This window comes from Centropristis striata, chromosome 19 (assembly GCF_030273125.1).
Source record: "Centropristis striata isolate RG_2023a ecotype Rhode Island chromosome 19, C.striata_1.0, whole genome shotgun sequence".
NCBI classification, from domain to species: Eukaryota; Metazoa; Chordata; class Actinopteri; order Perciformes; family Serranidae; genus Centropristis; species Centropristis striata.
Genome location: NC_081535.1, coordinates 29,641,390 through 29,665,277, shown reverse-complemented (window position 1 = coordinate 29,665,277; position 23,888 = coordinate 29,641,390). Strand labels below are relative to the sequence as shown.

Below are 23,888 nucleotides of genomic sequence, written 5' to 3'. Positions count from 1 at the left end.
CTCTAATTTGTGTCAACGAACTTCAATTGATGCATTTTAAGGCATTTTAAAATTTTTGGACATACCATTATATGGTGATTTTTAGCTATTTTAGGATGAACTATACTACCACATGTATCAGAGTATAATTGACCCATTTGAAGCATTTCATTCATTCTATAGTTTGACTTTATTCTGTTTTTGGACAGCAAAATATGAATGAACACTTATTTTATTTTTTTCTGTTCTGACATCCAATGGCACAGGCAGCACTTGTCTATTTTCCTCCAAATTTTTTGGCACCAGTCTGCACACGCAACTACCAGTGACGTAGCCGTGATATCGACTTTAAATTGATCTAAAAATATTTCAAGCATGTTTTAACAGTTCTAAGGCATGAAAAAAATATTTTTTATACTATTATAGTAATAGTAAGTAAGCATCCAGAAACAGAACCTTTATTCATTTAAAAGGATCCAGATAGATGATCAGTGCTGATCAGCTGTCTGAGGGTTATTGATCATGTATTGCCGACTCAGCCGTCGGGCTAACGCAGCGGGGCGAAGCCTCTGACCTCCGACCTGCAGCTTCTCCAGCAGCAGCAGCTTCTCTGTGATCACTGACGACTCACACAGCACCTGTAACACAGCACCCAGTTTATCAGCCAGTCTGAGCCCCGACATCCTGTACTCATACCACACTGTGAAAATATCAGTATCAAGTATCAAACCACTAACCTCCCAATCAGTGGGTGACCGCCCTACCTACTGAGCCACAGAACATACTCTACTGTGACTTTTTTTGAGGGGGTCATTGTTGGACATCGCACAATATGGTGTTTTTCTGTCATTTCTGGCCATATTATGCCCTAACATGTATCAACAATTAACACATTTTTAACCATTTTAAAATTTGACCATTTTTCACAAAAATCGACATGCTATACTATGATTTTTTTTTGAGGGGCTCATTTTTGTACATCCTATAATATGATGTTTTTCTGTTATTTCTGGCCATATTATGCTCTCATATGTATCAACAGAGTATAATTAACCCATTTGAAGCATTAATAGCCATTTGGAAATTTGACAAATTAAAAAAAAAATCAACATGCTATAGTATGACTTTTTTTGAGGGGGTCATTTATGGACATCCCATAATATGTTTTTCTGTCATTTCTGGTTTTATGCTCTAATAATTGACCCATTTCTAGCATTTTTTTTGAGGAGGTCAGTTTTCATTCACATTCTCATTCTCCTTCTCCGATACCTGTCCAGAATATTCATTTCTGGCCATATTATGCTCTAATATATATCAACAGACTATGAATGACCCATTTGAAGAATTTTAAGTATTTTAAAATGCAACGATTTTTGACAAAAATCGACATGTTATAGTATGACTTTTTTTTTTGAGGGGATCATTATTGGACATCCCATAACATGGTGGGGTTTTTTTTTTCCCCCCTATTTTTGGACAAACAATACTACTACATGTATAAACAGAGTATAATTGGGCCATTTGAAGCATTTTGAGTCTTTGAAAAATGTGACCATTTTTGACAAAAATCAACATGCTAGGACTTTTTTTTTTCTTTTTCTTCAGTTTTTGGACAGTAATCAATATGAGAGAACGCCTTTTTTCTTCTTAACTTTTTCTGTTCTGACATCCAACGGCACAGCCAGACATTGTTGGCCCTGAAACTCGTCTGTTTCCTGAGTGCTTTTATAAATTGCAACTGTTTTCCTCTGAGTTTCCAAAAGACAGAAAAACACCATATTATGTGACATTGAAAAAAAGCCATGTCGATTTTTGTCAAAAATGGTCAAATTTTAAAAGGCCTAAAAGTGCTTCAAATGGGTCAATTGTAGTCTGTTATGTAGTAGCATAATTTGTATAAAAATAGCAAGAAAACCAAACCATATTATGGGATGTCCAAAAATGACACGCTAAAAAAAGTCATACTGATAGCCTGTTGATTTTTGTCAAAAAAGGTCAAATTTTAAAATACCCCAAAATGCTTGAAATGGGTAAATTATAGTCTGTTGATACATATTATTATTTCAAGTACCTTGAACAGGCTCACAGAGTATTTGATAAGAATAAGAACCTGCAGCTTGTACTGAGTGTCACTGTGTTCCTCCTGCGGCTCACAGAGATGCAGCAGCTCCTGCATCGCCCTGCATAAACACAGAAACAATATCATTAAACTTCACATATACATTAATAAGTCTTTAATTTACAAGTTTAAACAAGTCAACAGAGCAGATGACAAACAAATGTGCATATACAGCATCAAAATAAAAACTCAGTAGAGATCTGATGTTCTATCTCTATATATTTGTATAATATATATACAGTCATGGAAAAAAATATTAGACCACCCTTGTTTTCTTCAGTTTATTCTTAATTGTAATGCCTGGTACAACTAAAGGTACATCTGTTTCGACAAACATAATGATAACAACAGCTGATAAGAGTTTAATTTAACCCATTTAAGCCGGGAAAGCAGATATGTCGTTTTGTAGTATTTGTAGTTTTTTCCACCTATTTTCGGTCTCTTGGCCAATGAAATGCATCAGAATACATGTGGGAGTGTCGCAATGCAACACGTTGATTTAAAAAAAAAAAAAAACTTTATTGAAGGTTTGGACAAATAAACTCAACTTCTTATAAAAGCCACATGTATAAGCTCTCAAATATAGGTTTTACAGGCATTTTTTCCAGGCGTTTTAGGCCTAAATGGGTCAAGAGCTGATATCTAGACATTTTCCAGGTTTTTCTTGGTTTTCTTTGGTTTTTGTCTTTGGTTTTCTTTGGTTTTTGTCAATAAAACCATGGAAAAAGGCTAGATATCAGCTCTGAAATAAACTCCTATCAGCTATTTTTATTTTTGTCTCCCTCGTACCTGCGGACTTTCCAGTTGGACTCTGTGTGGACTTGCTGCAGCAGGCAGTGTCGCAGCTGGTCCGAGGGCGTGCCGCAGCTCTGCAGCAGGCGGCACGCAGCCAGACGTAGCTCCGCCTCCTCCTCAGTCTCCACACAGCGCAGCAGCGTCTCCTGCACTTCCAGGGAAGACAAACCCAACGCACCCACAGCTGCAACAACAAGAAGACAAGAAGTTCATCAGCTGAAGGTCTGCTGGTGTGTTGTGTCCCTCTCCTGAGCACCGGACTCAAGGATGAACTGATAAAAGGTCACTTTGACCTCTCAAATCAAGGTTTAACTCAAGAATCATTGGAGGTGTTGGAAAAAATTGATACAGCATGGTATTGGGATATTTTGCATGGTGATATTATATCGATTCATGGCCGCCAAGTATTGGTATTTAGTGTTCCGGTGGCCGTCAGTATTTTCGCCGATTGTTTCTCACTTTTAGGAATATCCTGGAGATACTGGTATCATATGGAACTAGAAGATCTAAGGAATCTATGGGCAATATGGGCAATATGTCAGGATATGGTGTCGGGAAGTTTATTATATATTTTTTTCTGAATATCACAACACTATGCTGTATACATTTTCCCCCACACCTCTAATGATTCTTGAGTTAAACCTTGACTTGTGAGGTCAAAGTGACCTTTTATCAGTTCAACCTTGAGTCCGATGTAAGAGAAACGGCTAATCGGCCTTCAGAAAAAAGTAGAATTACCAGAAAAGAAGTCAAAATTACCAGTAAAAAAGCAGAAATTACCAGAAAAAAGACAAGCAGAAATGACCAGAAAAAAGTAGAAATTACAAGAAAAAAATCAAAATTGCAAGAAAAAAGTAGAAACAACGGAAAAAAAAGTCAGTCACAACAAAAAAGTAGAAATTACCAGAACAAAGTTGAAAGTTCAAGCAAAAAGGTAACATTACCAGAAAAAAGTCATAATTACCAGAAAAAAAGCCAAAACTACCAGAAAAAAATTCAACGCCACAAGAAAAAAGTAAAAATTACCAGAAAAAAGTAGAAATTACAAATAAAGTTTAAATTACCAGAAAAAAAGTCAAAATCACCAGAATAAAAGGAAAAATGTAGAAATTGTGTGTCAGGATATCATGTCGGGAAGTTGTTGAAATAACGCTGCAAAGTAAGCCTTGTTTGTTTTATATTCCTCAAAGTTAAAACTTTTGTCTTGTCTTGGTAAAATCAAAACTGTCAGAATCTGTGAATGTTAACCATATGAGAATAAAACTAAGAGGACATTTGTTTGTATATGTCCAGAGTTTCTCTTTCTGTTTTAATATTCACCTCTGATGGCCGACAGTCGAACCTCTGCAGCCGCATCGTTCTCCACCAGCTGCAGCAGGCAACTCTCAACCTGTAAACAAAAAACACAACACACATTATTGGACTTAATCAAATACATATACTGTTAAATACTCAAATATACAGTGCTGTATATCATCTTATGCTTTAAGGTGACAAATTACATTTCTAGCCCAGAACTTAATGTAAGTATATTTGGACTTTTTTTTCAGTGCCTAGATATTTTTACTTATTTAAAGAATCCTTACAAAGAAAAATGTACTTACTGCAGTTACTCATTTCAAGCATGTGTTTGTTTGATTCTAGTTATTTATTTCATGTTTGTCAGTTGGTCTTTGCAGTGTGATGTCACTTTTTCCGCTGTGATTTGCGACAGCGTATTAGGGCCAGGTATGAAAAAAAAATAATAATAATATGGACCCGGGGAAGGGGGGTAATATTTCGGGAAAAAAGTTGCACATTTTTTAGATTAAAAGTGGCAAATCTACAAGAAAAAAAGTCACAGATTTACGAGATTAAAAGTGATGCTGCAACTTTTTTCTCGTAGATTTGCCACTTTTAATCTCGTAAATCTGATCCTTCTTTTTCGCAAATTTGCCACTTTTAATCTCGTAAATCTGCTACCTTTTTTTCTCGTAGTTTTGCTGCTATTAATCTCGTCACTTTTTTTCATACTTGGCCCTAAAATGCCGTCATACAGAATTAGTGTTGCCATGTTTTTTATTTACATCCTGTAAATCCAGTAGCTCTCCACAGTGTGACTGCTCTGCTGCGCCCTCTGGTGGAAACCTCCAGTAACACGTGTTGCACACAAACAATCACACAATTATCTTCTCTCACCGTCTCATCGATCAGCAGCAGACTTGCCGCCGTCTCACAGGCCTGTCTACGGACTGCAGCGACCTCGTCACTGAAGCAGCTGATGAGAGGCTCCCGCAGCGATGCCGTCATCAACTTCAGGTGTCCAATCACATCCAGAGCCTCCATCTTGCCCCGGAGGCCCCGCCCCCCCTCCAGCTTTAACCTGCAGCCAATAGGAGAGCTGCTTCAGTGACATGTGTGCACAGACACCTGTTGGTTAGCATGTAGCAACTGCAGCACCTTAAGTCAGTGTGAAGGCGGTGCTTGTTCCCCAGCTTCAGGAGCGTCTCTGCAGCGGCGCGGCGGACCGCCTCCTTGCGGTCGTCATACATCAGGTGGGTCAGCTTGTCCATGACGTCCTGTAACAGTGACGCGGTGTTAGCAGGAGCCAGAGGAGGCAGCACGATGGTTCTGGTCTGTATCGTCTTCTCACCTTGTTCAGGGGTCCTCTGAGGCGGCAGAGAGTCTGACAGGACGTCAGTCGGCATCTCCATGACGAGCTGTTCAGCTGCTCTGCCAGCAGGGAGCGCACCAGAGTCTGCAGAAGGACACCAGGAGAGACAACAGGAGACAGCTAAACACTTTAGATCAAGGGTAGGCAGGCGGATCAAGGTCAAGGGTCAGATCAAGGGTAGGCAACCTGCGGCTCCGGAGCCACATGTGGCTCTTCAGGCCATCTGCAATGGCTCCCTGTGGCTGTGACAAAAAATGATACGACATGAAGTTATTTATGTTTCCCCTGAAAATAGTATTTAAATGTCTACAGCCGGGCACCTTAACATCTACATTTTGCCAACTTCAAGTTTAGTTTTGATTTTCTTTGGTGTCAAGCTTCTCATTTGCACTTGGCTCCTTGCTGCATTCTGACAAAAATCATACTAATAAATGCTCATTATTACTTATTAGTAATTTTGGTAGGCTAATTTAGACTCAGTAGGTTGTAATATCTTCATTGTGAGGCTCAAAATAAAGTTTGCGGCTCCATTCCGACATTATTTCTCTTTTTTTGTCCAACAATGGCAATTTTTGTTAGTAACGGTTGCCGACCCCTGCTTTAGATGAAACCACCGCCACTAACGTATGATTAAAGGTGACGAATTTACTGTTTATCACACCACAAATGTGAGTTAGCGACCCAGCGCCTCTACCTCACAATCATCGCGCTGTGGCAGTGTGAATGAAGCATTAAGTTGTAATGTTGTATTCATTTAGTGGCTGGCTGGCCAGTTAGCTGGCTAGTTAGCTCACTAACTCCAGGCATACATCCAGGTGGCAGTTTTTGTGCAGAAAAATTACAGAAAATATAGGAATAAATGAGACGAAACTACACTGGTTGAAACAACATGCAACATGACAATTCTAGGTTTCATCTGAGCAGATTACCAGAAAATATGCAACAAATTAACCTACCGAAACTCAGAGGCATCTACTGTAAACCTTCACCACAAATCTGGTCCCTGCTCGGTGAGAGCTACCCAGTGTTTCCAACTTAGCATCTTTGTTGCTATATCTAGCGACTATAAGACCCCTCTAGAGACTCTTTTTCAAAAAAGCGACAAATCTAGCGACTTTTTCTTGAGTTATTGGAGAATTTTTGGAGACTCGTTTCTACTCTTCTTAATGACTAGCGCCTTCCCAAAGCAGTCACAAGCGGCCCAGTCCTCCCGCAGCGGTCTCTCCCAGCTGCAGTCAGAGCAGGAGATATTAACCCCTGAACGTCCAGACTGCAAATGAATTCCTAGGAATCAAATTACTGGGAGCCGATTCTCAAAAAGAACAGGGTCTCGATTCCCATCCCTACTAGTAACACCACCTCTATACCAGAGTCACTGAGGCAAACGTGGGTTAATTGAAATCTGGCTGCAAGTCCTGGATCCTCTCTGCCAGGCTCCCAGCAGGCCTGTGTACAGGTGTTGGATGGTGAATTGGCCAGTGGGATGTCAGGAGTTGTGGTGTCCTTTGTTTTGCATGGCCCGTTCAGTCAATGACCCCTTGTTCTCACTCGGGTCCTGATGGGGAACATCACAGTGCAACACTGCACAAGTTGAAGGAACTGATGGGATTAAATTACTCAAATATTCAATTACTTTGTACGGTTTAATTTGGCAAATATAATTCACTGTCTGTGGAGGGACCTCAGGGTTCGCCTGCTCACTAAATCTTGTCCTATTTGTGGTCTAATAAACATTAAATTTGTCGGAGCTGTGTCAGGACTACCAGGATGTCAGATTGGACCTTTACCAATACAAGGTAAACAATACAAGTTTTAGGTGTTCCCAGAGGCATTATTGAGTATCGGCTCTGAGTGAGTACAGGTAAACACACTGATGAGACAGACAGCTGGTGGTTCTGACCGTCCGGCTGCTGAAGTGGAGCAGCACTGAAACCAGCAGCTGGGTGTCCAGGGGTTGGTCCGAGCTCTTTAGGGGTTGGTCCAAGAACTTTAGGGGTTGGTCCGAGCTCTTTAGGGGCTGGTCCGAGCTCTTTAGGGGCTGGTCCGAGTTCTTTAGGGGCTGGTCCGAGCTCTTTAGGGGTTGGTCTGAGCTCTTTAGGGGCTGGTGCGAGCTCTTTAGGGGTTGGTGCGAGCTCTTTAGGGGTTGGTCTGAGCTCTTTAGGGGTTGGTCCGAGTTCTTTAGGGGCTGGTCCGAGTTCTTTAGGAGCTGGTCCAAGAACTTTAGGGGTTGGTCTGAGCTCTTTAGGGGCTGGTCCGAGTTCTTTAGGGGTTGGTGCGAGCTCTTTAGGGGTTGGTTCAAGCTCTTTAGGGGCTGGTCCGAGCTCTTTGGGGGTTGGTCTGAGCTCTTTAGGGGCTGGTCCTGGGCATCGGGCTCGTCTTCCTGGCCGACGAAGAGTTGTGCTACTAGTCTCTGGATGAGCCTCTGACTCTGCTCTCCTTCCAGAGTTGAACAGTGTGCAGCCAACCAGCTGTCGACATCTGGAGCTGCAGAATCTGAAACACACAGCCTGTTAGTGGAAGGTCAAGTTAAACACAGAAGCACCTTTATTGAATCACCACTGACACATTTGTTTACCTACCTACTTGATTTTGTGATATATATACTAGAGGTCTGAATCAGCGTATCGGCCCGACGATACGTTTTAATCTCGATACTTGAGTCACGACACAATATTATTGCGATTTTAGGCATTTTGAGATAGTGATACAATATATTGTGATTTAACTGTTTAACTGCATTTGGAGACTTGAGGAAATTCTCAGTGTATTCATCTCATTTCAGTCTTCTTATTTCTCCACAATGAGAGTCAAACCCACAGACTGACACAAGTATTCAGTCAAACTGAACTGAACTGATATCAAACATGTATGGACGACAACAACTGCAGCATTTTATCAAACTTTCAAAAAGAACAAGCTTCACTGCTCTCAATGTTTCTGAATGAAACATAAAAAAAGCCGAACTTTGCAGCGTTATTTCTACAACTTCCCAACACGATATCCTGATGCACAATTTCTACTTTTTTTCTGGTAATTCCACTTTTTTTCTGAGGGCAGATGAACTGTTTTCCTTACAGTGAAATTTAAGATTTAATGTTAAGACATTTCTTAATATTATAAAAGAGAAATCATTAAAAAAAAGGTTTAAAAAAAATCGGCCATGAATCGATACAATATTGGCACGCAAAATTTTGCGATACTATGCTGTATCGATTTTTCCCCCCATCTCTGATATATATATATATGTGTGTGTGTGTGTGTGTGTGTGTGTGTGTGTGTGTGTGTAAACCAAGCAGCTATAACCTGATTTAATAAAGTATTTTTGATACTAAACATCTGTAGTTTCTGTGTGGAGAGAAACTGATGGCAGCTGAATAAACACATTTTTTTTTTTCAAGCAGATGAAAGTTTTCTACCTGTCTGTGGTGGTCTGCTGGCTGCAGTCTGGACCTGGTCTGCAGGGTCAGTCAGGCCCGTCTTTAGGCTCTCTGTGGAAGCTGTTTTTATTAAACACCTGTTAGTGTATCTCCACTTATTAACTAGAACATTTCTAAAGAAACTTTGAGTGTGCTTGACTCTGGCCCGTGACTCTCACCCATACATTATTGACACTGCCGAGTAGTTTACAGTAGTGATGTGCCAGTGAAGCCTCATGAACCATTGTCATTATTTTCTGGGCCCACTAGATGGAGCTATTGGTTTAAAGAAAAAGGCTGAAGCTATGGTAACTAAGTGTGCTTTCAGCTCATCGTTGAACAGAGAGCACCATCTAGTGGACTCAGCCAATAATGACAATGGTTCATGAGGCTTCACTGGCACATCACTAGTTTACAGTATATTTTCTCTACCATGGGTTGCTTAGTATATTGAGAGAAAAACAGCTGAAAATGCCCCTCGAACAGAAAGCATTTTTGGCCAAATCTTCGCTTCTATCATTGAACCAACTTCACTTTGAGCATCCTGAGTTCTTCCTGAACGTCTACATATGTGTTTTGTGAAGAAAAATGAAGAAATTGTTTTATTAGAGCGATCAGAAGAAACTGGTACCTGCTTTCCTCCAGAAATGTTCCTGCCTTCCTGCTGTGGGTGCATGTTGGAGGCGCATCTGGCGCATCCAAACTATAACTCTGACAGCTTTAGCAGACCAATGTGAGTGCACTCCACTCCAAGACGAATTTTCATACGTTTCTATGTATAAATTATTTCTGCCGAGTGGCATCTGCTGCCTCAAGCACAGTTTCCAAATTTGACAAATTGACGTAATTTTCTCTCCCTCTGCACTCTAGCGAGGATGTCATCCACTGTAGCCTCCCCATAAGGAAACATTGAGGGAATATTTTGCCGTGTTTTTGCTAAATAATTTGAAAAGAAAAATTCCGAAACCCTTAGAAAAGTCATAGCGCACTTGTCATGGCTGAGCTGGTCGACTTGATACCATTTTAATGAAACCAAAACTCTGGGAGGAGTAGTCAACCGAAAAAAACACAAAAGAAATAATAAATAAGAATAAATATGAAGAAGCCCGGTGGAGAGTATATAGTGTCCTCTTACAAGCACACTCAATTAATGAATGAACACAAACTTACTGTGGGTGGGTGTGACCCTCCTGTCTAGGTCGGTCCTCCTCTGTGGGGCTGTAGAGGACCAGCCCTGCAGGTTTTTGTGATACTTTGAACACTTATCCAACAAGATCTGGTCCTGGTCTCTCTGAGCCACCTTGTGAACTGGTTTCGATAAACCTGAAGCCCTCTTCAGACTGGTTCTCCTGCAGGAATCAACCATCTGCAGCTCGAGCCAAGGCACTGAAGTCCTGAATCCCTCTGCAGGTCTCGGAGCTGGTCTATAAACCTTCCTCTCTGGTGGTTTCCTCTTGGGGGACGGTTTTAGGGCTCCGCTGGGCCTGAATAACTGCTGGAAGTCCGCCTTGTTGTAGGGAAGGCTGCTGGTGCAAAGGTCACCCAATGCATCTTGGGAGAAATGGAGACCAGCAGCAGCGTCTGTCAGAAACAGCTGGAAGAGATGCTGAGATCTCTGCAGCTGGACGGAGCCTGGAGCCTCCGAGACCCTCGAACCAAGACCTGAATCCATTTCACCTGCAGGATCCGGATCAACACAGAGAACACGTGATTCAGATGGTCTCAATGTTTGTTTTTGTGTTCCTTAAAATGTATTTTCTGTCCTTTTGTGTGTTTTTTAAAATTATATTCTGTTTTTGCAATTAAAAATGAATAAATAAATAAAAATAAGGGAGTGATTAACTTGAAAAAGTCTATATAATAATATGAATAATAATAATAATAAGTCATAATAATTAGATGAAAAGTCAAGATCATGGGATAAAAAGTCGAAATTATGACAAACAAGTCAAAATTATGAGATATATATATATATATATATATATATATATATATATATATATAATTATGAGATAAAAAGTTATAATTATAAAATAAAGTCATAATTATGAGATGAAAAATAAAAAATATGAGATAAAAAGGTCATAATCATGAGACAGATAGATGAAATTCTGAGATAAAGAGGTCATAATTATGAGATAAAAAGTCAAAATAATGAGGAAAAAGTCACAATGAGATAAAAAGTCATAATTATTCAAATAAAAGTTATAATTATCAGATAAAAAGTAAAAATTATGAGAAAAGGTCAATTATGAGATTTAAACAGTCTAAATTATGAGATAAAAAGCCATAATTATGTTTTAAAAAGTTATAATTATGAGATAAAAAGTAAAAATTATGAGAAAAGGTCAATAATGAGATAAACAGTCGAAATTATGAGATAAAAAGCCATAATTACGAGGAAAAAAGTCATAATGAGATAAAAGCCATCATTTTTTATATAAAAAGTCATAATTATGAGATAAAAAAGTCGATATTATAAGATGAAAAGTTATAATTATGAGATGAAGAGTAAAAATTATGAGGAAAAAGTCAAAATTATGAGATAAAAAGTGATGATTGTGAGATAATAAGTCGAAATTATGAGATAAAAAGTCAATATTATGAGATAAAAAGTAATCTGGACATTTTTTCATTTCTTATCGGAACAACCCAGTTCGGTTGAAATTCTCTCTACTGCACCTACAAAAGTTACAATAACATTCAAAGAACAGCTCATAGGTGTATTAGTTGTTTTCCGAATTTTCTATTTTAAACTCCTCATTTAAAAAAATATGAATTAATGCTTGGATAGATTAACGTTTGATGGAAAAGCGAAACGAACTTAAATAGTCAAGTTTTATTAATGGACTCTGGTTTGGTTATTTCACTGCTTCCAACACATCGATCGTGGATTATAACTTAGTTTTTATTGTTTATACATCCATTTAATTGGTTTAGTTATTCTGGGATAACATGTTAGAACCTGGTTTAGCTCCATAAAAAGTTAAATAAAAAGTTTCTCCTCACCTGGTGAGTCTGAACCTGTGTTTGACTGAACACTGGGAGGTTAAACTGGTTAAACTGGAGCTTTAAACGCACCAGTTACCGACTTTCTGTTTGAGTCGGTTGCTCCGGCTCTCTGACCGGCGCTGTCGTCATAGCAACCTACACTTACAGAGACTATTTACACTATTTATTTTTTTTAATAGAATATTTTCAATATATTACAATGTACTATTTCCTCATTTGTTATGGTTTTAGGTTTTTTATTTTTAATTTTTCAGACACATGAGGATTTAAATACTTTATTCAGCCCAATGAAATAGGATAAGGATTTTATCTGTTTATTATTTATTGCATTGTTAATTTAAAATGTAATTATATTGTTTTTATATTCATATTATTGTTTTAGATATTTTATTTTTTTAATTTCTCAGACACATTGGGATTTTGATTCTGAATTCAACCCAAATAAATAAGAACAGGATAATTAAAATATGATGTCGTTTATTCGTGTAATGTTACAGCAATATTGATTTATTATACACATTTCATTTTATTTTTATTACTCAGACACATAAGGATCTTAATACAGTATTCAACACACACAAAATAGAAAAAATATATATTTAATATAAAAAATGTTTTTATTATTTCATTCATTTTTTAAATATATATTCATAATATATGCAGTTTGTTAGATTTTTCTTGTTTGTTTACGTTACTCAGACACATAAGGATTTTGATACTGTATTCAACCCACAGAGATAGGACATGGATACAAAAAAAAGTCTATTTTTTGCATTGTTTATTTTTATTATTTACAACACATGCACTTAGATGTTCTTATTTGTTGTAATTAATCTTAATGTTAATCTAATCTTGTAGTTTTATTTCAGATATTTTATATTTTATTTCACAGACAAATGAACACATTGATACCTAGTTCAACTGTTTAGAAATGCAAAGAGAATAGTTTATTTTTTATTTCATTATATATTTTTATTGACACTTGTTGAGACAATCTCATTAAAATCAGAGCACACTGGTGTGCAGATTAAATGCCAAATATTCAACTATAAGTCATCACTAAAAAAGATAACCTTAGTGGTTGTCAGGTTGAGAAGTCTTAATGAAACAGCAAAACAAATGTGTGAAAGTTTATCAATGCAATTTCGTGATTACTATTCATCACAACTAACGGCTCCATCTACTGGTCTTAGACTGCCCCCTAGTGGCGGGTTTGTAGAACTGCATTGAGCCGAAAATCAGTTGTGATATTAGGTTAAGATAAGATATGACATTGTTTATTCCGCAGTAGGGAAATTTAGTTTAGTTAATTATATATACATCATATACATACATTTCTATGCTATTTGGCATTTAATATTATATATATATAGTGTTTGTTAGTTTTCCTGAAAGTACTTTGCATTTTACAGATATTGCACATTGGAGAGTTAAATAGGTTAAATAAGTTGGTGCATGTAGTAGTATGAACATCAAAGGATAAAAATATTTAAATATATGCAGAGATATGCACAGTATAGTATAAGTGGTAAAAAAAATACAGAAGGCCTAACATGGTCAGATGTAAACAAAGATAATAAATATACTAAGTCGTTAAGTTGAAATGATCCTTCAATCAACTTCATTGTCTCTGTTTGACAAACAATTAAAAGTCCGACCAAAGCAGTGTGGGTTCAGTGGTTTATTTTAAGAGACTCAGAAGGGAAAGTGGACATCATGTTTAAAGATTAAAGTTCAGTCTGTGTAACACTGGAATGCAATGATATATAAATATGGTAACAGAGCGCAGATCTAGAGTCATAATGCGTTCAGCAGCTGGAGACAAGATGATAACCTGGCAGTTTCTTCAGTGAGACAAACATACTGTCTGTTCAGCTACATTGTGGCTTAACAGATTCAAGATCCAAATACTCATACTCATCATTTTACATTAAAATTATAAAAAAAATCCATTAAAATCACATGTTCCCTCATTACAGCTAAGAACAGAACATTTCTGTATAAACCCGAGGAATCAATTGTTCCCAAGTATTTATTTCACAACATTTTAATTTGAGTCTTTTTAACCATGTTTCCCTTACAAAATATTTTAACACATTATTAGAACCTAAAACAGATTCAAAAAAGCCATATAAAAGTTTCTGTTAACACATTCCAACAAGAACTGGATTCAAAACATCCAAATCGGACTTACCTACGTAAAAATAACATTTCTCTACGAGCGTGGACATACGAGCGTACGTACGGAGCTTACAGTGTGCAGGAGCTGGTGCATCTAGCGGGAAAATCTGCAGATTACAATCAACTTCAGGTAAAGCACAACTGTGAAAATCCCCCTTTTGAGTCAGGGCTGTGCATTTAAGCTAAGGAAAACATGATCCTTAGTTTCAGGTGATTATTCACAAATGCAAAGATCATTTCGATTACATTATATTCCATTTCTGCAAAAATAATCCCCCTAAATCCGACACACTGCTCCCTTTTAAAGGCTCGGTCAAGTATTTAGTACCATTAATGCCAGCCAACACTAAAAACATCTTCTGTAGCAGCAAGAAACACTGAAACAAGGCTGCAGCACCGACTCCCTGCGCGTGCATTGGAATACTGCAGGATCAAACAACCTGCAGGACGAACTAGCTGCAAGTGGAGATGTGGTTACAGGCTGAACCTCAGCCGACACTTTCTGCTCCACATGTAGTGTTTGGTGAGCCTGGAGGCGGAGGAGGGCCGGGCGATGCTGGAGAAGGGCCGGGCGTTGATGCTGATGTTGGGCATCTCCTTCTTCAGAGAGGACAGGTGGCTGCCGTTCACGATGCCGAACACGTCCAGCAGGCTCAGCACGGGGAACGTATTACCCAGGTCACTGCAGATACAGACAGGGTGCAGACAGGAAGACTTGAGTTGAATTTAAAACCATCACAACATTTTTTTTTAATACCAGCACGTTGATCTGCAACTGTAGCAGCAAACTTTCTAACTTTAGTATTGGGGGTCACTAATAATAAATTAACTGATTACTGTCATTTTGTTACTTTTCTGAGTAGGTAAGTCAAGTATTGCTTACAATTCAAATCCAGTACCAATGACCCTGAGTCCATTTAGCAGTAGTGGTCAACTGATATGGGTTTTTAAGGCCGATGCCGATAATTTTGACATCAGTCAAACTCGCCTACTCGTTTGAATATTCCCTCAAAAAAAAAAAGGACGTGTTAATTTACACACAGAGGGGAAGTGGAACCAGATCACAAGTGATCACTGGAGACGCATGTGGAGACGCAGCTACTGCAGGTAAGAACACACAGACCGAGAGTTGTCCACTGGTGTTCGGATCACTCAGACCACATGTTACTATACTACTATGGGAACATTTCATTTGAAGGGGCACAAAATGACAAATGGAGACTTACGTGAGGGCGGCGAGGTGGATGTGATAGCAGCGACTCAGGGAGAGATGCTGCAGATTCTTCAGCTGTTGGAGGACGGGTAAGCTGTCGGCCATCAGCAGAGTGCTGTCACTGCAACAAAAACATTTTTTGTAAATGAATTCTTTTAAATAATATCTCACATTAAATCTACCAGGAAATTTTTTTTTTAGAAATTATGCATCAGGATATCGTGCAGGGAAGCCATTGAAATAACGCTGTAGAACTTGTTAGTTATTAGAGTTAATACATGTACATCTATAAAGAATCTCACCTCAGATCCAGCGTCTGGATGTCGGGGCATCTGGTCACCAGCAACTTCACATCTGTAACGAGACATGTCATCTTAGATCTTTATATCTGCAGCAAAGTAGACACTGAAAGTTCATCCTATATCAAAAAGTCCTCAAAATGAGTCTGCTTCAGTACGAGCATTATAACTGGATCATTCAAAAATCATTTTGATGTAAAGTAAATACCCCCACTGAATTTTGAAGTTTTTATGGTTTTCGGATTAGCTTTTTACTCACGTCAGCTGCATTACCACTTCATACCTTGCCATGATGGTTTCATGGATGTATTCAAAAATAACATGAAATATTATAATTGTTTGCATGTTATTAGGTCAAGCACATTGTGTCTGTCTATACTCAGGACTTGGATGCAGATCAAATCAAATTTTATGACAAATCAAAGCAGAAATCCAGCTCATTTCAAAGGGTTCACATACTTTTTCTTGCAACTGTATATTTACAATAAAGAGTTATCAGTTTGAACATTAAATATACTGGCTTTATGTGGTTTTCAACTTGTGAAGTCAAACCTTCTGAATGCTTTAGACACCTAATGTCTATTCTGGGTAAACACGTTTCAACTAGGCCTGAGCCATTATATGATTACGATACATTTCAGGTGGATCACAGTGATCAGCTGTGAGCAGATTTACTCGATCAAACATGTCGAAAATGTGCGTGACAATAGCCAATCAGAGTCGACCAAAGTAAACAGAAAGACCAAACGTGGAGCTAAACGCAGAGCTGAGGGCGGCGAGATAGATGTCAGCCATGACTTGGATCAATAAACCAGGAGAAACAGGTGAATGTTGGGAAAGAGCAGAAAATTACAATCTATCCGCCACTATATCGAGAGAAAACAAAACATTCACAGCACGGCAATTCACACAAAAGGTATGGTGCATTCAATAGTGTTTGAACGGCTATGGTGCATTCAACTGCATCGGAATGTTATGGTGTGTTCAACAGCGCCAGAACGTCTGTGGTGAGTTCAAGAGCGTTGCAACGGCAATGGTGCGTTCAAGAGCATGGGACATATGAAAACTTCCAGAGAAACGAGTTATTAATGAATGGAACTTAGTTTAATAAACAAGTTAACGAAATATTAACAGCGTGGGCTTTATAACAACAAAGAAAATTGTATTTAATTATATATTTTGTATTTTATTTATATTTTTCCATGTTCCTCTTATTTAATTTGCTCTGTGATTTACTTTGTATGTTAAATACAATACTGAACTAATCTCTAGTTTCTTTAGTTCGTTTTCAGTACAGATGCTTTAAAACTGGCAGTTGAAAAACAATATTAAAAAAATCGTGATAATAATCGAGGTCAGAGGATATGAATAATATATCGTGATCTTTTTTATACCTTTTTTGCCATATCGCCCAGCCCTAGTTCCACCCATTACCACAATAAAAAGTTGAATATGGGCATGGAAGTAACTGATTTGGCGTCTCCAACGTACCATCCAGCGTGAGGTTCTCTCTGTACCCGCTGAGGTTGAGGCGAGTCACACTGGGGCTCAGATTATTAACAACACTCTTCACATGATCATTGCTGAAGTCACACCACGAGATGTTCAGCTGCTCTATTCTGCACAAGAATAAAAGAAAGAACACACAGCATCAGTAAACTGCAGAGATAAAACCTCCTGCTGGTATCTGCAGGACAGGATTCAGACGCATGAAATAAAGTTAAGGCGTTAACCTGGTGCAGGATTTGAGCATCTCAGCCAGAGCCGGAGCAGAGAAGCTGGAGCAGCCGCCCAGGTTGAGCTGCAGCAGGTTCGGGTTCTCCGACAGAGAACTGAGCCACAAACACAAAGAACTGAATCAGTAACAGAGAAAAAACAGGCACACACAGCCTGAAATAGTAAGTGTAAGGATTTGCTGCTTTTCTTGTATGTATCACAGTTAATTAAACCATTTACAACAGATTTAAATCATTTATCCTGTATTAATGTAAACAGCATATCCACAGTAATGTTAGTAATGCATGATTGACATCACAAAGGATTCTAACGGGACAGAATCAGCTGTTGCAGGGTCTCTGCAGAATTCAAAAAGTCAAATTTAAGCCTTTTTTAAGACCATAATGAATACAATTTAAGACTCATTTCACATCCATACTGGCAAAAAAAATACAAAAGACATGAAAGAAACTGGAATTACTTGCAAAGGTTATGGATTTATTCACAGTTTGGTGAAATTGTGACCAGGCTGCACAGGTACTTAGTTCTGTTTTGTAGTTATGTTACAGCGTTCGCAAAAATATACACATTTAAGAAGCGAAACTGAAGTTTAGGCATTTGTTTTATATAAAAACATTAATACACCTTTAAGACATTTTAAAAATCATATTTAAGACATTTTAAGGAGAATTTTAGACATTCTAAGACTTTTTTAAGACCCTGCAGATTAGGATGGGAATAAATACTTGATCGATTATTGGTTGTGAAGAATTTGGTTGATCACGTGGAATTTTTTATCAATCTGAGTATTTTTTAATTGTAATTTTATCTCTGACTTTGTATCAGGATCACTGAACTGAAACACGCTGATAGTTCAGTTCTGTGGCCGTACGTTAATAAGCCAATGAGCTGAGAATTAAGTTGGATAAAGCTACAGTTTGCAAACTGAAAGCTGCAATAACAATTATAAAACACACAGAAATACAAGAGGATTAATTTGAGCAAAACTATCTTATTGTATCAAACCTTGCTAGCATGAATTATTGAGTTTAATTTGATTCAAAACTTATTTAAAAACAAAACACATTTTAATATGAAGATTACTGTGAAAACTAACCTCATGTCTCTTCGGGGGCTAAAACATAAAACATTGAACTCCTTGATGTTATCTTTACAGTTTAATCTCAGTTGAGTTAGTTCTAAGATCAACAGGATCAAGTATCTTTTGTCCTTTCAAAATAAAAGCGTCCGTTATCAGAACAGGCTTTTGCATAGTACTGTATATAGCTTTTATTTTGCACATGTATGCATGCAGCAATTAATGGATTAATTGATCATTAACGTTAAAGATAATAGAGTTGGCAGGTTTCTTCCAAACGCCCAGTCCTACTGTGTTTGCCCATTCAGTGTTTGCAGTGGAAACTGACCTGATGATGTTGTCTGAGAGCTGCAGACCCTCCAGGCTCAGACACTCCAGCTGCCTGCAGCGACTCATGATGCTCTCCAGAGCCGAGGTGGGGATGATGGAGCTGGAGAGATCCAGGAGAGCGAGGTCCACAGGGCTGAAGAGACAAAAAAACAGCAATACCACACGTTAACTTTTGTTTTCTCTTGTTTTGGGGCATTGGAGCCTTTAAAATGCATCATGTGAGGTCTTGCCTTTGTGCTAAAAACTGTACAAAAAGGCTCAGGCTGAGTCCACAGGTCACAACTGAACCACAGATTGTGACCTCTTTGCATGTTCAACTGCCGTTCACATGGAACCCTTCTCCACATCGGCCTTCAAGGTTTTCGTTTGAATATTTGCTACTACCACCAAGATCTGCACCAAAGAGGAACGCAAGGTTCATACACTTTTTGAGTGGTCAAAGTCAAGCACTTCTCAAGCACTATCAGAACAGGCTTTTGCATAGTACTGTATATATCTTATATTTTGCACATGTATGCATGCAGCAATTAATGGATTAATTGATCATTAACGTCCACTTTCAAGCTTTTCCAGGACCTTACAATGGTTGTAAGTTGCATGTTTTAGATCAGTACTTGCATGCTAAAAGGGGTAATTTCACTTAACCATACCGACAGCGATGGTATTACACTTTTAGGAGGAACGGTCTTCATTTCAGATAGGCTACTCATTATTTTTTACATTGAACATGTGATTATCTATAGTCTATAGATGGATATAGTCAGATTGCAAGAGAAATACACTGTAAAAAACAATGTTAAATTTACGGTAAAATACCGGCAGCTGTGGTTGCCAGAATTTCACCGTAAAAGACACAGTGAGTGGGTTTTCTACTGTCATTTTTAATGTAAATATCTGCAAAAACTGTAATTTAGACTGAATAATCCTGTTATTTTTAGGGTAATTGAGTCTTTGTGGAATTATGGTATTTCGCCATTCATTTTACATACATTTTTAAAAATATATTTTTCACAATTTAAGTTTTGTACTATTTCTTGATTTACGGTAATTAAGTGGATACTACAGTGATATACAATTTCTTATTTTAGGCCCTATTTCTGATGCTATTTGACAGTGTTTTACTGTAATTTCTACAAACATTTTTTACAGTGTACAGTAAGAATTTCAAGCATTTACAAGCACTTTATTTAAAATCCAAGCACTTTTTAAACCTTGAAAATACAACATTTAAATTCAAGCATTTTCAAGGATTTCAAGCACCCGTACGAACCCTGTGCACCTTGTGTCCCCCCTCTCTCTCTCCCTCCCTCCCTCCCTCCTTCCTGTCGTGCAGACCTGAATAAACTGTGAAGCGACTCACCCGCTGCCTGTGAAGTGCAGCTCTTCCACGAAGGTGCGAGGGCAGCGCAGCATGCGGACTCTGGTGGTGAGGACCTGCTGCAGGGCCAGACTCGCGTCCTTCATCCCCTCCAGATCCACACCGTGCCACAGAGACTCGTCAAACCTGAGACAGACAGACAGACAGACAGACAGACAGTCAAAGTCTGTTTGAATATAAATATCAATATATGACGTTAAGAACCGTGTCACGAGTTTGAATTAAACAAAACAAAGGGGAAAAAATGCAAATGACTCAATATAATGTTTAAAAATAAACTAATATTAATTAACAAAATAAGATAATACATTAATATGAATATAAATTATTAAGTGAATAAAAGAATATAAATGAACAAGTTAATAATGATATGAGTATAAATTAATACATGAATAAAATATAAAACAAGATAATATAAATAATACTAATTAATAAGGGAATAAAATATAAATGAACAAGTTTAAAATAATATCAATAATGTGGGCCCTTCGGGGATTCCCACCTCTACAATCTAGTGACTAAAGACTCACGCTAAGCGATGCCAGCGCTTGCAGACTACCGACGACCTGAGGAGGTCCTGCAGGGGGAGACAGAAGAGGATCCTGAGGAGCAGCTCATCAGGTAGGTGGTCCCATGAAACACCTGCTGAGGAGAAACAAATGATAGCTTGAAATCAATCCTAATACACTTATTTTGAGCAATTGTGGCTTGGATCGTCCAACTGTAGGAACAATACAAAAGTCAGTGATGCTTGAAACGAGCACGCTTTGGTTGGTGGACAATGCTTTTGAAATATCATTTAAACTACATGAATAGCTTGAAAAAGCTCACAATGTCAATCCTAAAAATAAGACTTTGAACAAGATAATTACATAAGCACATAATAATACAAATAATTAAATAAGCACATAAAACTATGGTCAGTAGGTCAGTTATTTAGTTAATAAGTTAATAACAATAAAAACAAATTAATAAGTGAATAAAATAATATAAATGAACCAGGTAATAATACATTAAAATATAAATAATATGAATTAATAGGTGAATAAAATACAAATGAACAAGGTAATAATACATTTATAAAATTAATATAAATATAAATTAATAATATAAATATGAAAAATGAACAGAAAGATCATCCTCCTATGATCTGTTAGGATCTGTTTGAATTTTAGAAACCAGATTTCCACAGAAAGCCAAAAGTAGAGCAGTTACTGAAGTGCATGTATGCACGCTTTATTTCATGTTTTCCAGAATATGTATGATATGTACAGTTGTGATGTTATTTACTAGATATAAGATGAAAATACTTGGTAAGCTTAATGTTTTTTGCAGTGTTAAAAGGGTGAATAGTCGGAAAGAAGTTTCCTACATGACGTGGATTCTGTTTTCCTCCTCGACCTCCTGGCCAGGACGAACTGGTTCTCGTCGTTCTCTTTCCCTTTGCCGACGAGCCGCTGGTGCTTGTGGCAGGGTGACCACTGCTGGATGAGCTCTGTGGGGGTGCACTCGGTGTCCAGGCCGTCGCTGAGGGGGTCTCTGGACCTGCGTTTGTTGGTCCTCTTGGAATGAGACAACATGGAGCCCTGCAGACTCAGACAGGGCAGCTCCTGCAGCGGCATGCTGTGTAGGAGAAGGAGAAACTCATTAAAACACTGATTTCAAATGCTTTGAGGAGGTTACATGAGTTTTTGTTGTGTTAGACAAAAATTAGAACTCATACCAGTATATTAGGCAGCTAAAATGTTTCCTATTTTCACAAAATTAAAATGCTGCTTACATAAATGCATCAATAATAATAATAATCCAATAATATGTTTGGAATATATATATATATATATACATATATATATATATATATATATATATATATATATATATAAATAACAATCTGCGGCCAGTCTGCATAAGAAGTACTAAAATTTTGAACTTTAAGTACATTTTGATGCCGATACTTTCGTACTTTTACTTCATTAGGTTTTAAAAGCAGGACTTTTACTTGTAGTGGAGTAATTTCACAGTGTGGCAGTAGTATTTTTACTTGTATAAGGGATCTGAAAACTTTTTCCACCCCTGGTCATGTTTGCGATCTCGCTTCCTTCCTTTTCTCATGCATTAAAATGTGCTATTTCTGCATACTGGGGTCACTAAACAGGCTTTGGATTACATAAATTGGATATCAGTGGAAAGATAAGACTCTCATGACTGGAGACTTGACACAGTGCTGTGCATAGCTGCATCTCAAATTAATCTTTCAGATGATGTCCACCACATCAACTGTTGATTTACCATCTCCCCCTAAAAATCTACAATCCCTCAACATCCCTAATTCAGTTTCAAGAGTTTATACTGGGCAGTGGTGGGAAAAATATTCAGATCTCTTACTGAAGTAAAATTACTAATACCACACTGTAACATTTCTCCACGACAAGTAAAAGTCCTGCATTCAATACTTTTAATTAAGCAGGAGATATAAAAAAATACTTTTTCCACCACTGGTTATTTCACAGCAACATGATGCGTTTGCGACCTCGCTTCCTCCGGAGAAACTACTCTCCTCCTGCCCGCCATATTGATGTAACCGCGCAAATTATAACTGAAAAAGATAACACTTTAACACTTATTTTTAAATATATATATGCTGAGAGGTATATTGGGGGGTTTGCACTTTGTATCCAGTAAGTAGCGAACACTTTATTTAACCAGGATAGTGAGCAAACATGGACATGAAGGGAGGCCTAGCTCACATGAAAGCGCGGTATCGACTATTATTGGCTTCATTTTCACATTAAAAGCTGCCCAAAATGTCTCCTACAAAGGCAAATAATATACAACTAAACGTGTAATTCACATAAACTTTCACATATTACTGTTTTTTCTGTCACTGTAAGGCAATCGGAGTGGCTAACCAGGGAGTTTGGTTTATATTCGCACGATGACCATAAAAAACGGTATCGTACATAGATTTTAAAAAGTGTTGAAACATTCTTTAGCCTACCTGTGTTTCTGCATGTCTTCCTGTTCAATCCGGGATGTGTAATATGTTGAAGATTAGCGCTGCACATGTAAAAAAAGGAGGCTGTTTCCAGAGCAGCCCTCCAACAGAGACTCTTTAAATTCAGCGCCACCAGCGGTAGGGCGCCTCTATTTATCACGTCGCTCACGTATCTGCGTCGTGCGTCTTACGTCACACGTTTCACAGGGCCGGGCATGAGGCGTTTGTGTCTGCCTCAAAATTTTTACCTTACCTTTGTGGTTAATAAGGTACGGAAGAGGATTAAGGCCACACAAGAAGAAATATTTGAGTTCTGACTTTATTCTCAGAATTTTGACTTTAAAGTCAGAATTCTGAGTAAGAGGAGAACTAAATCTTTCGGCACATCAGCATCTCATTATCATAAGTATAATTACTTTAATAAGAATATGGAAGAAATTGCGTCTTATTCGCAGAAGAAATCAGTAGAACAGTCTACCAATCATGTACGACTTTATTCTCGTAATTAATTAAATATTTTTCGACTTTATTCTCGTAATTGATTCAATACTTACAACTAATCTCGTTTTTCCCCCCCAAATGTGGGCGTAATACTAAACACCATTGCTGTGAAACTTACATAACAGGATGGTTAATGAGCACAAACCACATGTGGTTATAAAGGGATAAATAATATTAAATATTTTTTCTATATTATGTCATA

At 37.8% G+C, this 23,888-nt stretch overlaps 2 protein-coding genes across 3 annotated transcripts; both read right to left on the bottom strand.

Annotated features, from left to right (window-relative positions):
• Nucleotides 1-32: 32 nt before the first annotated feature.
• heatr4 (HEAT repeat containing 4) lies at nt 33-12,103 on the bottom strand. Its single transcript, XM_059357680.1, has 13 exons — nt 12,055-12,103; nt 10,133-10,639; nt 8,963-9,043; nt 7,848-8,039; nt 7,447-7,806; nt 5,733-5,788; nt 5,526-5,630; nt 5,333-5,451; nt 5,072-5,255; nt 4,214-4,283; nt 2,888-3,077; nt 2,090-2,159; nt 33-617 (listed from the first exon to the last, which is right to left on the bottom strand). The coding sequence occupies exons 1-13, from the start codon at nt 12,101-12,103 to the stop codon at nt 468-470; spliced, it is 2,133 nt and encodes a 710-aa protein (XP_059213663.1). The 3' UTR covers nt 33-467.
• A 1,537-nt stretch (nt 12,104-13,640) lies between these two features.
• skp2 (S-phase kinase-associated protein 2, E3 ubiquitin protein ligase) lies at nt 13,641-23,323 on the bottom strand. 2 transcript variants are annotated; one of them, XM_059358110.1, is made up of 10 exons: nt 23,189-23,323; nt 21,563-21,813; nt 20,721-20,835; nt 20,173-20,316; nt 18,811-18,945; nt 17,401-17,499; nt 17,159-17,286; nt 15,671-15,722; nt 15,382-15,489; nt 13,641-14,837 (listed from the first exon to the last, which is right to left on the bottom strand). In XM_059358110.1, exons 1-10 carry the CDS (start codon nt 23,200-23,202, stop codon nt 14,630-14,632), a joined length of 1,254 nt encoding a protein of 417 aa, XP_059214093.1. In that variant the 5' UTR covers nt 23,203-23,323; the 3' UTR covers nt 13,641-14,629. The 2 variants fall into 2 exon arrangements, with proteins under 2 accessions (XP_059214093.1, XP_059214094.1); XM_059358111.1 differs by having other exon boundaries at nt 20,721-20,832.
• Between the last annotated feature and the right edge of the window lie 565 nt (nt 23,324-23,888).